The following is a 16,348-nucleotide window of genomic DNA, read 5'->3' as shown; positions in this document are numbered from 1 at the left end:
TGGGGCCAGTTCAACAGGATGGATCCTGCTGCACAATCCCGGTCAATCAAGTCTCCTGCAGCTGTTGCGTTATGGGTGTTTTCCCCAGCTCCATCTGGCGGCCTGGCTTCCAGGCCGGTTAGCTCCGAGCGCCCACCTCTGTTGTGTCTCCTCTGAAGACGTCTGTGAAAGCAGCAGTGTTTTCTCTGGGATGTTCCCCGTATTGGAACGTCGATTTAGAACCACTGCTCCTCGTGGCGGTTCTCCTGGAGGAACTCTCCTCAGACCCTCCTAATTATAGCGATCCGCTGTGGGGGTCGTCTTCACGGCATTCCAGGAGCCTCTGACCCATTTAAGAGACCGGTGTGTCCGGCGCTCAAACAAGGACAGTGTGTGAGGCGTGGAACCGTGTGTTCCTGAGCATGGGGAACGTGTGTGAGGCGTGGAACCGTGTGTTCCTGAGCATGGGGAACGTGTGTGAGGCGTGGAACCGTGTGTTCCTGAGCATGGGGAACGTGTGTGAGGCGTGGAACCGTGTGTTCCTGAGCATGGGGAACGTGTGTGAGGCGTGGAATCGTGTGCGTTTCTCTATCTTCAGCCTTGCTCGTCGTCCGGTCAGCAAAGATAAAATTCCAGCCTCTGATCTGACCTGTGTGTGCGCACGCACGCACACACACACACACACACACACACACCTTGGTCACGCCTTGCGTTGGCGTGGAGACGGGATGTAACGCGGCGCGGTGCTGAAGTGGACTAATCTGTCATTAGCCGCGGTCAGCTGACCTGCTGCTGCAGTTTGAAGCCAGACGTCCTCGCCGCTCCGCCAGCTCGGCTGTCAGGGTTCTGATGGGGCTCCAGGCAGGCGTGTGAGGCAGGTACACCTGGGGGGCGGGGTGGAATGACGACCCGGACTTGATCCCTGAGGAACTCCGGTGACGCTGCTCCAGCCGATCAGGCTGCGGCTCACTGATGAAGGTGTGAATATCTGAAGCGACCACATTTCCCTGCTCTGCTGCCGTTCCCGCTGCGGCGCCGTCGGGCGACGTTCTGCCACCTGCTGGTGGTTCCAGGTAGGGGTGTGCGATATGACGATATAAGATCGTTAAGGATTATAACGTCGGGACGATCTTAAAGATCGTTAAACCGTCTATAGGGCACGTTCTCCTCGTTGTTTTTTCACCTATATATATAATATTTTTTGGAGTGATGATGTTACCTGAAAGCTTCAGATAATATCAACTAAATATTCCTCCAGTGCAGTTCTCCACATACATGATAGATACATGCGGAGCAACATTAACGATGATTTAAAAAAAAAAAAAAAACGCAGCCACAGCCAGAGCTGCGTTCGGGACACAAAGGCAGCTAACAGCGAGCGGAGCGCTGTGGAGCTTCTCTGACTGGAGCTGCTGCTGGGTGGAGGCTGGGTGGAGGCTGGGTGGAGCTGCTGCTGGGTGGAGGCTGGGTGGAGGCTGGGTGGAGCTGCTGCTGGGTGGAGGCTGGGTGGAGGCTGGGTGGAGCTGCTGCTGGGTGGAGGCTGGGTGGAGGCTGGGTGGAGCTGCTGCTGGGTGGAGGCTGGGTGGAGGCTGGGTCAGGCAGAGCTGGGTTACAGCAGCAGTACGGGATCTACAAGAGATCAGCCGCCATAGAAACACCAAGAAAAGCTGGAGGGAGAGACGCTGAAGCTAGCACCGATGCTAACGCTAGCTAGCGAGCTACTGCTAGCAGTTCACAAGCTAGCATGAGGGATTTTATATACAACAAATCACAGAAATGTGAAAAGACACTGAGTGAACAAACCATCAAAGTTAACAGCTGAAACGACCCTTTAGTCTGATCACTAGTGGAACGTCTTTGGTTTAATGGGATGATGAGGGGCTGTATTTCAATGGAGACAGAGCCCTCTAGTGGTCATATAGCGCAACTATTAAAACTATAACCTCTTAAAACTGTGCTAAAAAGCTATTTGATATGTTTAGTTTCTTGTGTTACAAAAGTGTACTTTATTGTTCATTATCTTTAAAGGGGACGTTGATCGGCTGGTTTTGCTCATTCGTATTTAATTTCTAGCCCCCCCTAGAAGACCTATACAGGATAAACAGCACTGAAAGCTTCTTAGATCTGTCTCTTTTACTGCGCCGCTTCCTTGCTTTTCCTCCTTCCTCCGAAAACGCTCTGTTCAGTTGACTCCATCCCAGTCTCATCCATGTGCACATCCCACTCGCTGTGATTGGTCACACCCACTTTGCCAGTACGGAAGTCGAGATAACTGACAAGCGTTTCCATATCAGCTGTTTGTGAAATGGAACATTCCTCAGAAATCCAGCCTGAACTTTTGAACATGTTGTGCCTCTTCTGTGGAATCACTTCCATTTCATTTCGCGTTGCGTTCAAGGACCTCCTCGGCGGTGTGGCGCATTCAAAGACAGTTGGTGACGACTGCTGGCTCTCCTCTGGGACTCAGACGTGTAAACAGCTGATTGTAAAAATATTTATTTGCGCCTACAGTGTTTCCTGCAGGATAAAAGTTTAGCCAGGGGTGTGTGTGTGTGTGTGTGTGTGTGTGTGTGTGTGTGTGTGTGTGTGTGTGTGTGTGTGTGTGTGTGTGTGTGTGTGTGTGTGTGTGTGTGTGTGTGTGTGTGTGTGTGTGTGTGTGTGTGTGTGTGTGTGTGTGTGTGTGTGTGTGTGTGTGTCGGGGGGAAGCGATGCCGAGCAGTGCGCTGCTCACACAGAGTGTCCAAGCCGCTGCTGCTCCGCGGTGCACAACTGCTAATTAGCCGCAGACGCGGCACTATTTTTTTTATTTATGTTTTTCCTGTCTGTTGTCCGGGTGCTGCAGAATTTAGCGCGAGCCGGGCGCCCGGACTGAAAAGGTCTGGCAGAAACCCTCATGGGACGGTTGTATTTTCACTGACCTGCTGCAGTGACGCTGCTCTGATAGTAAACCTGCTACGTCTTGGTGTAGCACACGATGTGCTGTTATGCTAGGATAGCTCCGAAGCACCACAGACATGCTGCACTGTGTTTTCCTTTCAACTTGTAGTGATCCCACACTTTGCGTCCCAAAACGCTTCCTATCATTATTATTATGGTAGAAAACATTCCCCCCTTGCCCAGTGTGGCAGATAACCCCGCTATTTACTCGCGGCTGTTAATTTCGGACGTTGGTGGTAATTCTAACTTTTTTGCGCTATTCCCCTATCAGCTGATGATTTCTTCGAGCACCCAACCTTACCATCTAAAATAACTTTTATAGCTAACACAGAATAAACACAGGACACTGAAAAGTTCTAACTCACCGCTTCTGCAAAACAGTGCCGTGCAAAATGCCGTCGGCAGACAGAGACTGGAGGATTTGTCTTCTTCTGACCCGGAAAAAGAAATAATTTCCACTGCTGCCTGGCGACTTCGTCTTCAGGAAAGCCAAATAAAACTGCCTTTCCAGGATGTCCAAATAAACATTTTCTGGGAGCCCTGTTCTCTGGATCTAACGCCAACACACCACACCAGGCACAGAGAACCAGGGCCGGGTCTCAGCATGACCATATAAGGAAGCCGGATCACATCTACGTCACAACGGTCCGGCTTGAAAAACCCTCAGTGAACCAGAACCTTCACAGCCAGGAAGAACTGTTTTCAGGGCTTGCGGGCAAAGACATGAACCGCATTACTGGATACTTTGGTGTCGTTTCACATTGGTATCAGACTATTTAATAGTGTTTACAGGTTTAAAAAAGAGGTCCACTTAGGCCTGGGCGATTATATGATCGTGATTAGTGATCGTGATTCATTTCCAGTCGATCACGGTGATCAGCTGTGAGCACATTTACTCGATCAGACATGGCAGAAATGCGCGTGACACAGTCGACTTTTTCCTGCTCAACTTCCGCCTGCAAGTTGTCTGAGAAGTAAACAGGGATGGAGCTGAACGTGGAGCAGCGAAGCAGAGGAAGTCAGCCATGTATTGGCGTTATCCTCTGAAGATGAGGCTGCTGCTGACAGGACAGGCTGCTCCACCCGCACCGCTGCTAGCTCACCACTGCTAGCACACCGATCCGCAAAGAATCTGGTCTTTTGAGTCCAGGAACTACTGGTGATACAGTTTAACTAACGATCGTTCAGTTCTTCTCTTTTACTGGAAATGACGGTGCATCGCATCGTTGAACATGTCACCACTTCTTGCCGCTAACGCTCTGTTTCTAACAACATGCAGAGAGCCTGCAGCGGCTGCAGCGCCGGTCTTCTTCTGTGGTGTCTGTGTAAAATAAGGTTGAACATGCAAATAGCACACCTAGTGGCATGAAGTGTAAATGCAGTCATGGCGTCGCCTGTGGCCGTGGTCTGACTGAGGATCTCCTGGGGTTATTCCAAATGTTTCAGAAACAATATTGACTGCATGTAAATGTAGCCAGTGTCGTCTTTTCAGGCCACTGCACCATACGAGCAACATTGTAAGAGGAGAAAAATGATTAATTTTGTCTATTTTTTTTTTTTTTATGTTATTGTAGTTTTGCACCGTTACATTTTAAATCTAATCTGTCCAATCTAGATTATTTAAATTTTGTACATTTGTTGCAAGCATTAATGATGGCAGCAGCATATTTAGCATCATAACTTGAAAATAATGTTTCCATTCTAAAGCACCTTCATTATCTCCAGGCGGTTTCTTTAGTTTTTTAATCTTTTATAGCAACAAAAATCCTCAGGGCTGGAAACTGTCACACTTCAACTAACGATCGTTCAGTTCTTCTCTTTTACTGAAAAAACGGTGCATCGCAGGATTTTATTGTCTTGGTGCTAGATTTTTTTTCCCATTTACTGCACCGTTCAGTGAGATTGTTCTTATATTTTTCTATGTTTATATTATTTAATTTGCATTGCTATTTGCTTGGTTTGTTAATAAAATGTTAAACTATTCTATAGTTCTAGTTTTCAGTGCAGATGCTTTAAAACTGGTTTAAAAACAATATAGCATATCGTGATTTTAATCGAGATTGAATGATATGAAGAAAAAAATCGTGATCATTTTTTTTGCCATATCGCCCAGCCCTAGGTCCACGGATCAACGTCCCCTTTAACCTCATTTTTAAAAGGAGATAAAAGCTTAGATCTCTGAACAAAAAATTGTTCTCAAGCAGCTGTATTATTCACTCAGGTGATGGATATTAAAGTTAAATTGTTTTTGTTCTAAATTGTTGTCCTTTAAGTGGTAACCAGCTAAGTTTGCATTTTTATTGACCTTTTTAATAATCTATTTGGTGTGTTTAGTTTTTGTGTTACAAAAGTGCACTCTGTTGCTGTTCATTACTTTTTATGTTTGTGTTCATTGCACATTTTGATTAGAAAAAAACCTGTACTATTTAAATTAAAGCCAGTTTCTTTAGCCTTCTTTAGTCTTTTTTTTCTTTTAGGGTTTTACATACATTTTATATGTTTTATATGTTTAACATTAGGGAAAAAGTGGTCAAACTTGCAAATTAGTCGAGAAAAGTCAATATAAAAAAGAATCGTGATAAAATCGTGATCGTGATATTAATTTTAAAAAATCGTGATATGACATTTTTGCCATATCGCCCACCCCTGGTTCCAGGGTGGTGTTCAGGTCGGAGGTTAACTACAGCTCGCTCCCTCCGCTCCGCAGGTCGCCTGGTAAAGAGCACCCAAGCGTTCAGCGGGAGGCGTGGCAGACAGCGCCACCTGGGCGTGCAGAGCGGGACCCGCATCCCGACGAGCCCAGCCACCCCGAAGCGCCGCCGCCGCCAGATGGACCTGACGCTGTGAGGCCCGAGCCAGTCAGGACCCCCGATCAACCAGGAGAGAGGAGCCGCAGGGGCGGGACAGGGAGGCCAGCGGCGGCGAGACGCCACCATGTCGTCCAACAGGAACCCCAACCCCCACGGACTGAAACAGATCGGCCTGGACCAGATCTGGGACGACCTGCGGGCCGGCATCCAGCAGGTGTACACGCGGCAGAGCATGGCCAAGTCCCGCTACATGGAACTCTACACGTATCCTGGAGGGCCAGCAGGGGGGGCAGCCAACTGGTGTGTGTGTGTGTTGTGTGTGTTGTGTGTGTTCAGGCTCACTACAGCATGTTTCGTGTTTCTACCGTCTCCGTGGAAACGGACATCGTCATCAGAACGAGGCTTGGTTTAGACCTGTGTCAGACGGGCTGCGCTCCGGATCGGATCGGATCCGCAGCGGAGACTTGCGTCACACAGCAGGAGCTGCAAGCACAGACATATGGCCATAAACCTAGCTGCTAGCATTCGCAAACCTCCGGTGGAAATCTAGCCGTTTATTACAGCGGAGGCTAATGCTAGTGGCCACATGTATCTATGTCCGCCGCTCCTGTCGCGTGGCGTCGTTTTCCGCCGTGGATCGGATCTGGATCCGTGAAGCAGCCCGTGTGGAATGGGCCTTCGGTACGAAGAGGCCGCCTCCGGTGTGCATGTCCTCTCCTGACATGGGGGACGGGGTGTTTGTCCCTTAACGGCTGGCGCCAGACATGTATATAACTACTGCACCAGCGTCCACCAGTCCAGCCAGGGCCGCGGCTCCGTGCCGCCGGCCAAGCCCTCCAAAAAGTCCAACACTCCCGGCGGGGCGCAGTTTGTGGGCCTGGAGCTCTACAAGCGCCTCAAGGAGTTCCTGAAGAACTACCTGACCAGCCTGCTGAAGGTGAGGCTCCACACACACACACACACACACCCATCCAGTGCTGACGCCGTGGCTGTCTGCAGGACGGCGAGGACCTGATGGACGAGTGCGTGCTCAAGTTCTACACGCAGCAGTGGGAGGACTACCGCTTCTCCAGTAAGGTCCTCAACGGGATCTGCGCCTACCTCAACCGCCACTGGGTCCGACGGGAGTGTGACGAGGGCCGCAAGGGCATCTACGAGATCTACTCGGTAGGTCCTGCCGGCGTGCGACGCCTGGAGAACTCCGCCGACGTTCCTCTGGTCTAGAGCCCACGTTCCAGAGGAACCTCAGTGGGCTCCAGCCCTCTTCCACAACCACAACACCCTGTTCCAGGGTTAGATCAGTCCTGCTCACCTAGCGGCGCTGCTACGTGCTCACCTAGCGGCGCTGCTACGTGCTCACCTAGCGGCGCTGCTACGTGCTCACCTAGCGGCGCTGCTACGTGCTCACCTAGCGGCGCTGCTACGTGCTCACCTAGCGGCGATGCTACATGCTGACCTAGCGTTGATGCTACATGCTCACATAGCGTTGATACCACATGCTCACCTCGCGGCGATGCTACATGTTAAAGAGTTTCATGCTGACCTAGCGGTGATGCTACGTGCTCACCTCGCGGCGATGCTACGTGCTCACCTAGCAGATGCTACATGCTGACCTAGCGTTGATGCTACATGCTCACATAGCGTTGATGCTACATGCTCACATAGCGTTGATGCCACATGCTCACCTAGCGGCGATGCTACATGTTAAAGAGTTTCATGCTGACCTAGCAGTGATGCTACGTGCTCACCTAGCGGCGATGCTACGTGCTCACCTAGCGGCGATGCTACGTGCTCACCTCGCGGCGATGCTACGTGCTCACCTAGCGGCGCTGCTACGTGCTCACCTAGCGGCGATGCTACGTGCTCACCTCGCGGCGATGCTACGTGCTCACCTCGCGGCGCTGCTACGTGCTCACCTAGCGGCGCTGCTACGTGCTCACCTAGCGGCGCTGCTACGTGCTCACCTAGCGGCGCTGCTACGTGCTCACCTAGCGGCGCTGCTACGTGCTCACCTAGCGGCGCTGCTACATGCTCACCTAGCGGCGCTGCTACGTGCTCACCTAGCGGCGCTGCTACGTGCTCACCTAGCGGCGATGCTACATGCTGACCTAGCGTTGATGCTACATGCTCACATAGCGTTGATACCACATGCTCACCTCGCGGCGATGCTACATGTTAAAGAGTTTCATGCTGACCTAGCGGTGATGCTACGTGCTCACCTCGCGGCGATGCTACGTGCTCACCTCGCGGCGATGCTACGTGCTCACCTAGCAGATGCTACATGCTGACCTAGCGTTGATGCTACATGCTCACATAGCGTTGATGCTACATGCTCACATAGCGTTGATGCCACATGCTCACCTAGCGGCGATGCTACATGTTAAAGAGTTTCATGCTGACCTAGCAGTGATGCTACGTGCTCACCTAGCGGCGATGCTACGTGCTCACCTCGCGGCGATGCTACGTGCTCACCTCGCGGCGATGCTACGTGCTCACCTCGCGGCGATGCTACGTGCTCACCTAGCAGATGCTACTTGCTGAACTAGCGGTGATGCTACGTGCTCACCTAGCGGCGATGCTACGTGCTCACCTAGCAGATGCTACTTGCTGACCTAGCGGTGATGCTACGTGCTCACCTGGCAGATGCTACTTGCTAGCTGCAGCCCCTCGGCACCGGTTGCTGCTCAGTGATCAGGCTGTGGATGACCTGTGACCTCTGCTCCTGTCTCTCAGCTGGCTCTGGTGACCTGGAGGGAGTGTTTGTTCCGACCCCTCAACAAGCAGGTGCGTCCGCCTCCCCTTCCCGCTGCCCGGTGGGAAACGGCACGAGGCGCGCTGACCTCCGACCTCTGCTCTGTGCCCCAGGTGACCAACGCCGTCCTCAAGCTGATCGAGAGGGAGCGGAACGGCGAGACCATCAACACCCGCCTCATCAGCGGCGTGGTCCAGTCCTACGGTAGGTGGAGCGGGTCAGAGGTCGCGGGGTCACAGCCTCCTGTAAGTAACCCCTCCCCCTGCTGCCGCCGCCGCAGTGGAGCTGGGCCTGAACGAGGAGGACGCCTTCGCCAAAGGCCCCACGCTGTCCGTCTACAAGGAGTACTTCGAGTGTCAGTTCCTCACCGACACCGAGAGGTTCTACACCCGAGAGAGCACCGAGTTCCTGCAGCAGAACCCCGTCACAGAGTACATGAAGAAGGTCAGCACACACACACACACACACACACACACACACACACACACTGAAAATGGCTCCAAGCATCCACACATGCATTCAGTCCAGAACGTCATCAATCATCGACTTGTCGGTCTGACGGAAACAACGTAAGAGTGAGAGAGAGGGAGTGAGAGAGGAGCAGAGGAGGTGAAGAGACAGGGAGTATAAAGTCATTTACTCTGTGTGTGTGTGTGTGTGTGTGTGTGTGTGTGTGTGTGCAGGCCGAGGCGCGCCTCCTGGAGGAGCAGCGCCGGGTGCAGGTCTACCTCCATGAGTCCACCCAGGACGAACTGGCTCGGAAGTGTGAGCAGGTCCTGATAGAGAAGCACCTGGAGATCTTCCACACCGAGTTCCAGAACCTGCTGGACGCTGACAAGAACGAAGGTGCGCCGTCCGTCCCTTCCCGCCCGCGGCCCGGCCGGGACGGTCCGTCACTCCGGACCCTCTGCTCCTCCTCCTCAGATCTGGGCCGCATGTACAACCTGGTGTCCCGGATCACGGACGGCCTGGGGGAGCTGAAGAAGCTGCTGGAGACCCACATCCACAACCAGGGCCTGGCCGCCATCGAGAAGTGTGGCGAGGCGGCGCTCAACGTGAGAGGCCGCCGTCACATGACCTGTAGTCAGATGGTAGAGGAGGAAGATGCTCTATAGTGTGATGTCAGAGGAGGAAGATGCTCTATGGTGTGATGTCAGAGGAGGAAGATGCTCTATGGTGTGATGTCAGAGGAGGAAGATGCTCTATGGTGTGATGTCAGAGGAGGAAGATGCTCTACAGTGTGATGTCAGAGGAAGATGCTCTATGGTGTGATGTCAGAGGAAGATGCTCTATGGTGTGATGTCAGAGGAGGAAGATGCTCTATGGTGTGATGTCAGAGGAGGAAGATGCTCTACAGTGTGATGTCAGAGGAAGATGCTCTATGGTGTGATGTCAGAGGAGGAAGATGCTCTATAGTGTGATGTCAGAGGAGGAAGATGCTCTACGGTGTGATGTCAGAGGAGGGAGATGCTCTATGGTGTGATGTCAGAGGAAGATGCTCTATGGTGTGATGTCAGAGGAAGATGCTCTATGGTGTGATGTCAGAGGAGGAAGATGCTCTATGGTGTGATGTCAGAGGAGGAAGATGCTCTACAGTGTGATGTCAGAGGAAGATGCTCTATGGTGTGATGTCAGAGGAGGAAGATGCTCTATAGTGTGATGTCAGAGGAAGATGCTCTATGGTGTGATGTCAGAGGAGGAAAATGCTCTACAGCGTGATGTCAGAGGAGGAAGATGCTCTACAGTGTGATGTCAGAGGAAGATGCTCTACAGTGTGATGTCAGAGGAAGATGCTCTACGGTGTGATGTCAGAGGAGGATGATCTACGGTGTGATGTCAGAGGAGGAAGATGCTCTACAGTGTGATGTCAGAGGAGAATGATCTACGGTGTGATGTCAGAGGAGGAAGATGCTCTACGGTGTGATGTCAGAGGAGGAAGATGCTCTACAGTGTGATGTCAGAGGAGGAAGATGCTCTACAGTGTGATGTCAGAGGAGGAAGATGCTCTACAGTGTGATGTCAGAGGAAGATGCTCTACAGTGTGATGTCAGAGGAAGATGCTCTATGGTGTGATGTCAGAGGAGGAAGATGCTCTATAGTGTGATGTCAGAGGAGGAAGATGCTCTACAGTGTGATGTCAGAGGAAGATGCTCTACGGTGTGATGTCAGAGGAGGAAGATGCTCTACAGTGTGATGTCAGAGGAGGAAGATGCTCTACGGTGTGATGTCAGAGGAAGATGCTCTATAGTGTGATGTCAGAGGAAGATGCTCTACAGTGTGATGTCAGAGGAAGATGCTCTATGGTGTGATGTCAGAGGAGGAAGATGCTCTATAGTGTGATGTCAGAGGAGGAAGATGCTCTACAGTGTGATGTCAGAGGAAGATGCTCTACGGTGTGATGTCAGCGGAAGACGCTCTACGGTGTGATGTCAGAGGAGGAAGATGCTCTACAGTGTGATGTCAGAGGAGGAAGATGCTCTACAGTGTGATGTCAGAGGAAGATGCTCTACGGTGTGATGTCAGAGGAGGAAGATGCTCTACAGTGTGATGTCAGAGGAGGAAGATGCTCTACGGTGTGATGTCAGAGGAGGAAGATGCTCTACAGTGTGATGTCAGAGGATGATGCTCTACGGTGTGATGTCAGAGGAGGAAGATGCTCTACAGTGTGATGTCAGAGGAAGATGCTCTACGGTGTGATGTCAGAGGAAGATGCTCTATGGTGTGATGTCAGAGGAGGAAGATGCTCTATAGTGTGATGTCAGAGGAGGAAGATGCTCTACAGTGTGATGTCAAAGGAAGATGCTCTATGGTGTGATGTCAGAGGAGGAAGATGCTCTACAGTGTGATGTCAGAGGAAGATGCTCTACAGTGTGATGTCAGAGGAAGATGCTCTATGGTGTGATGTCAGAGGAGGAAGATGCTCTACAGTGTGATGTCAGAGGAAGATGCTCTATAGTGTGATGTCAGAGGAAGATGCTCTATGGTGTGATGTCAGAGGAAGATGCTCTATGGTGTGATGTCAGAGGAGGAAGATGCTCTATAGTGTGATGTCAGAGGAAGATGCTCTATGGTGTGATGTCAGAGGAGGAAGATGCTCTACAGTGTGATGTCAGAGGAAGATGCTCTACGGTGTGATGTCAGAGGAGGAAGATGCTCTACAGTGTGATGTCAGAGGAAGATGCTCTATAGTGTGATGTCAGAGGAGGAAGATGCTTTACAGTGTGATGTCAGAGGAGGAAGATGCTCTACAGTGTGATGTCAGAGGAGGAAGATGCTCTACAGTGTGATGTCAGAGGAGAGATGCTCTATGGTGTGATGTCAGAGGAGGAAGATGCTCTATGGTGTGATGTCAGAGGAGGAAGATGCTCTACAGTGTGATGTCAGAGGAAGATGCTCTACGGTGTGATGTCAGAGGAAGATGCTCTACAGTGTGATGTCAGAGGAGGAAGATGCTCTCCAGTGTGATGTCAGAGGAGGAAGATGCTCTCCAGTGTGATGTCAGAGGAAGATGCTCTCCAGTGTGATGTCAGAGGAGGAAGATGCTCTCCAGTGTGATGTCAGAGGAGGAAGATGCTCTACAGTGTGATGTCAGAGGAAGATGCTCTATCTGGATGCTGCTCCTCCCTGCAGGACCCTAAGGTCTACGTCCAGACCACCCTGGACGTCCATAAGAAGTACAACGCCTTGGTCATGTCGGCTTTCAACAACGACGCCGGCTTCGTGGCGGCTCTGGATAAGGTCAGTGACCGGGACCGTACGGAATGCTAACTGCTAAATGCTAACCTCCAGAGTCCTGCGGGAGCCGCCGCCTGCAGCGCTCTGGAACGTCTGATTGTTGGGAGTGAGGATGAAAGGCTTCAGATGTGAATAAACATGTTCTCTCCAGCGGTTCTGCTCCGGGTTCTGAGTTAGTGTTCTTTAACGTCTCGGGACAAACCTTCACTGTGCTCCAGGTGTCGGTTTACACTGCACCTGAAAACACCGACACTGTCACCATGGAAACGGCAGAACTACGTGCTATGTGTGACTTTTTGAGAACACCCTGATTCTGTTTCTAAGGGAACGAGTTCAACGTGACCTTTTGAAAAACCTCGTCTTTAAACGCTGCTCCAGGTCCCAAGAGAACCATTTCCTCCTGCAGCGTCTCTAAACAGAGTCATAGGGTTTTATTTTCCCTCTGTACAGACTGGCAGGTTTTATTTTCCCTTTGTTTAGACTGGCAGGGTTTCTTGTCCCTCTGTATGGACTGGCAGGTTTTCTTTGTCCTCTGTATGGACTGGCAGGGTTTCTTTTCCCTCTGTATGGACTGGCAGGGTTTCTTTTCCCTCTGTATAGACTGGCAGGGTTTCTTTTCCCTCTGTATAGACTGGCAGGGTTTCTTTTCCCTCTGTATGGACTGGCAGGGTTTCTTTTCCCTCTGTATGGACTGGCAGGGTTTCTTTGCCCTCTGTATGGACTGGCAGGGTTTCTTTGCCCTCTGTGTCGCCTGGCTTCAGCTCTGTGTGTTCTCAGGCGTGCGGCCGCTTCATCAACAACAACGCCGTCACCAGGATGGCTCAGTCGTCCAGCAAGTCTCCTGAGCTGCTGGCCAGATACTGCGACTCTCTGCTGAAGAAGAGGTGAGTCCCCGTCCCCCCGTCCCCCCCGTCCCCCCCAGGGCTGGAGGACTGCTGCTCACTCTGATCTGCTCCGCTTCAGCTCCAAGAACCCGGAGGAGGCCGAGCTGGAGGACACACTCAACCAAGTGGTGAGTCCTTCCCCATGTCCCTGTCCCTGTCTGTCCATCAGAGTGGAGACACTGGAGAGCCCCTCCCCCTCCTCCTGCTCAGCCAGGCCCCGTCACACAGGTGGTTTTGAGGTCGTGACCTCTCCTGCCCCGCCGCCCCTCTCTCTTCCAGATGGTCGTGTTCAAGTACATCGAGGACAAAGACGTGTTCCAGAAGTTCTACGCTAAGATGCTGGCCAAGCGCCTGGTCCACCAGAACAGCGCCAGCGACGACGCCGAGGCCAGCATGATCTCCAAGCTCAAGGTACTGCAACGCCCCGCCGCCGCCGCCGCCATGTCTGACCTGCTGCTGCAGTGGAGGAGATGAAACATGACCCACTCCCCCCCCCCCCCCCCCCCCCCCGCAGCAAGCCTGTGGCTTTGAGTACACGTCCAAACTGCAGAGGATGTTTCAGGACATCGGCGTCAGCAAAGACCTCAATGAGCAGTTCAAGAAACACCTGACCAACTCCGAGCCTCTGGACCGTCAGTGAACGCACCACACACACACACGCACACACACACGCACACTCTCTCACACTCTGACCTGTGCATCTTGCAGTGGACTTCAGTATCCAGGTCCTGAGTTCCGGGTCGTGGCCTTTCCAGCAGTCCTGCACCTTCGCCCTGCCGTCTGAGGTACAGCTGCAGGGGTGTGTGTGTGTGTGTCTGTGTCTGTGTGTGTGTGTGTCTGTGTGTGTGTGTGTGTGTGTGTGTATGTGTGTGTGTCTGTGTGTGTGTCTGTGTGTCTGTCTGTGTGTGTGTGTGTGTGTATGTGTGTGTGTCTGTGTGTGTGTCTGTGTGTCTGTCTGTGTGTGTGTGTGTGTGTGTGTGTGTGTCAGTTCATTTCTTCAGCAGTGTTCTCCAGAGAACACACTCTGGATCCACTGTTCTGACACTCTGTCCACTGCTGAGGGCCCCAGACCTCAGTTTGACCCTCCCTGTGTGTGTGTGTGTGTGTGCGCAGCTGGAGCGCAGCTACCAGCGCTTCACAGCGTTCTACGCCAGCCGGCACAGCGGCAGGAAGCTGACCTGGCTGTACCACCTGTCCAAAGGAGAGCTGGTGACCAACTGCTTCAGAACCGGTGTGTGGCTCACACACACACACACACACACACACACACCACACACACACACACACACACACCACACGGCGAGGCGTCGGGCTCCCCGGGAGCTGACGGAGCTGCTGTGCTCAGTACAACTCTGCAGGCCTCCACCTTCCAGATGGCCATCCTGCTGCAGTACAACACGGAGGACAGCTACACCGTGCAGCAGCTGACCGACAGCACGCAGATCAAGACGGTGAGCCGGCCCCGCCCCCACCTCCTCCACCTCCCTCCACCTCCTCCACCTCCTCCATCTCCTCCTCCTCCTCCTCCCTCCACCTCCTCCACCTCCACCTCTCCTCCACCTCCTCCACCTCCTCCACCTCTCCTCCACCTCCTCCTCCTCCCCTCCTCCACCTCCTCCACCTCCACCTCCTCCACCTCCCTCCACCTCTCCTCCACCTCCTCCTCCTCCCTCCACCTCCTCCATCTCCCTCCACGTCCCTCCACCTCTCCTCCACCTCCTCCTCCACCTCTCCTCCACCCACCAGCCCCTCTCACTCTCCCCTCTGTGTTTTCAGGACATCCTGGTTCAGGTTCTGCAGATCCTGCTCAAGTCCAAACTGCTGGTGAGTGAAAAGGCTCTGGGGGGGGGGGGGGGGGAGAGACTCAGACGGGGATCTGTTTACACCACCTTTCTAAAAGTTCTAAACCTGTGAGAACCCGGGGTCCTGGGCTCAGAGCGAGCAGTCGACCAATCAGAACGATCAGCTGTCGTTCACATCAGACACCCCCCCCCCCCCCCCCCCCCAGAGGACCTGGACTCACGATCAGCTGGTTGGTCTGCTCAGATCAGGAAGCTGAGCTGCAGTTCCTCATCTGACCACCGGGGGGCGGCAGACCTCAGCCTGAGTGGAGAGAGAGCACTGCTCATCACAACTGTGTGTGTGTGTGTGTGTGTGTGTGGTGTGTGTGTGTTGTGTGTGTGTGTGTGTGTGTGTGTGTGTGTGTGTGTGTGTGTGTGTGTGTGTGTGTGTGTGTGTGTGTGTGTGTGTGTGTGTGTGTGTGTGTGTGTGTGTGTGTGTGTGTGCGCGCTCAGGTGTTGGAGGATGAGAACGCCAACGTGGACGAGGTGGAGTTCAAACCAGACACAGTCATCAAACTGTTCCTCGGATACAAGAAGTGAGTCTCTCTGTCTCTCTCTCTCTCTGTCTCTCTCTCTCTCTGTCTCTCTCTCTCTCTCTCTCCTGTCCTCATGTCCTCCTGTCCTCCTGTCTCTGCAGTAAGAAGCTGAGGGTCAACATCAACGTCCCCATGAAGACGGAGCAGAAACAGGAGCAGGAGACGACTCACAAGAACATCGAGGAGGACCGCAAGCTGCTGATCCAGGTGAGACGGCTCCACCCAGACCTCCACCCAGACCTCCACCCAGACCTCCACCCAACCTCACCCAGACCTCCACCCACACCTCCACCATCCACCCATCCTCCACCCAGTTCCTCCACACCCAGACCTCCACCCAGTCCTCCACCTAGTCCTCCACCCAGTCCTCCACCCAGACCTCCACCCAGACCTCCACCCAGACGTCCACCCAGTCCTCCACCCAGTCCTCCACCCAGACCTCCACCCAGTCCTCCACCCAGTCCTCCACCCAGTCCTCCACCCAGACCTCCACCCAGACCTCCACCCCACCTCCACCCAGCCCTCCACCCAGTCCTCCACCCAGACCTCCACCCAGACCTCCACCCAGACCTCCACCCAGACCTCCACCCAGTCCTCCACCCAGACCTCCACCCAGTCCTCCACCCCAGTCCTCCGCCCAGTCCTCCACCCAGTCCTCCACCCAACCTCCACCCAGTCCTCCGCCCAGTCCTCCGCCCAGTCCTCCACCCAGTCCTCCACCCTCCTCCACCCAGACCTCTACCCAGACCTACTACCCAGACCTCCACCCATCCTCCACCCAGACCTCCACCCAGACCTCCACCCAGTCCTCCACCCAGTCCTCCACCCAGTCCTCCACCCAGTCCTCCACCCAGACCTCTACCCAGTCCTCCAC

General features: G+C 53.2%; 2 protein-coding genes across 2 annotated transcripts in view; both read left to right on the top strand.

Annotated features, from left to right (window-relative positions):
• The window catches only part of lrrc34 (leucine rich repeat containing 34), an 18,235-nt gene extending 12,472 nt beyond the window's left edge, over positions 1 to 5,763 (top strand). The window contains exons 10-11 of the mRNA XM_030087262.1: positions 365 to 555; positions 5,624 to 5,763. Coding sequence (XP_029943122.1) covers positions 365 to 555; positions 5,624 to 5,763 — 331 coding nt within the window. The remainder of the gene's footprint in view (positions 1 to 364; positions 556 to 5,623) is intronic.
• Positions 1 to 16,348, top strand: part of LOC115385288 (cullin-1) — a 26,848-nt gene that overhangs the window by 8,900 nt on the left and 1,600 nt on the right. Inside the window, exons 2-20 of the mRNA XM_030087265.1 lie at positions 5,624 to 5,990; positions 6,489 to 6,663; positions 6,726 to 6,893; positions 8,460 to 8,510; positions 8,592 to 8,682; positions 8,759 to 8,922; positions 9,162 to 9,324; positions 9,403 to 9,533; positions 12,109 to 12,216; positions 12,991 to 13,097; positions 13,177 to 13,225; positions 13,377 to 13,508; positions 13,612 to 13,729; positions 13,806 to 13,882; positions 14,211 to 14,328; positions 14,442 to 14,548; positions 14,874 to 14,921; positions 15,392 to 15,474; positions 15,576 to 15,681. Of these exons, the coding sequence (XP_029943125.1) occupies positions 5,851 to 5,990; positions 6,489 to 6,663; positions 6,726 to 6,893; positions 8,460 to 8,510; positions 8,592 to 8,682; positions 8,759 to 8,922; positions 9,162 to 9,324; positions 9,403 to 9,533; positions 12,109 to 12,216; positions 12,991 to 13,097; positions 13,177 to 13,225; positions 13,377 to 13,508; positions 13,612 to 13,729; positions 13,806 to 13,882; positions 14,211 to 14,328; positions 14,442 to 14,548; positions 14,874 to 14,921; positions 15,392 to 15,474; positions 15,576 to 15,681 (2,136 nt within the window). The 5' untranslated portion in view covers positions 5,624 to 5,850. The remainder of the gene's footprint in view (positions 1 to 5,623; positions 5,991 to 6,488; positions 6,664 to 6,725; positions 6,894 to 8,459; positions 8,511 to 8,591; positions 8,683 to 8,758; positions 8,923 to 9,161; positions 9,325 to 9,402; positions 9,534 to 12,108; positions 12,217 to 12,990; positions 13,098 to 13,176; positions 13,226 to 13,376; positions 13,509 to 13,611; positions 13,730 to 13,805; positions 13,883 to 14,210; positions 14,329 to 14,441; positions 14,549 to 14,873; positions 14,922 to 15,391; positions 15,475 to 15,575; positions 15,682 to 16,348) is intronic.

Source organism: Salarias fasciatus, unplaced genomic scaffold, assembly GCF_902148845.1.
Source record: "Salarias fasciatus unplaced genomic scaffold, fSalaFa1.1, whole genome shotgun sequence".
Classification (NCBI taxonomy): domain Eukaryota; kingdom Metazoa; phylum Chordata; class Actinopteri; order Blenniiformes; family Blenniidae; genus Salarias; species Salarias fasciatus.
The sequence above is the reverse complement of the archived record's forward strand: the minus strand, read 5'-3'. Positions and strand labels throughout refer to the sequence as shown.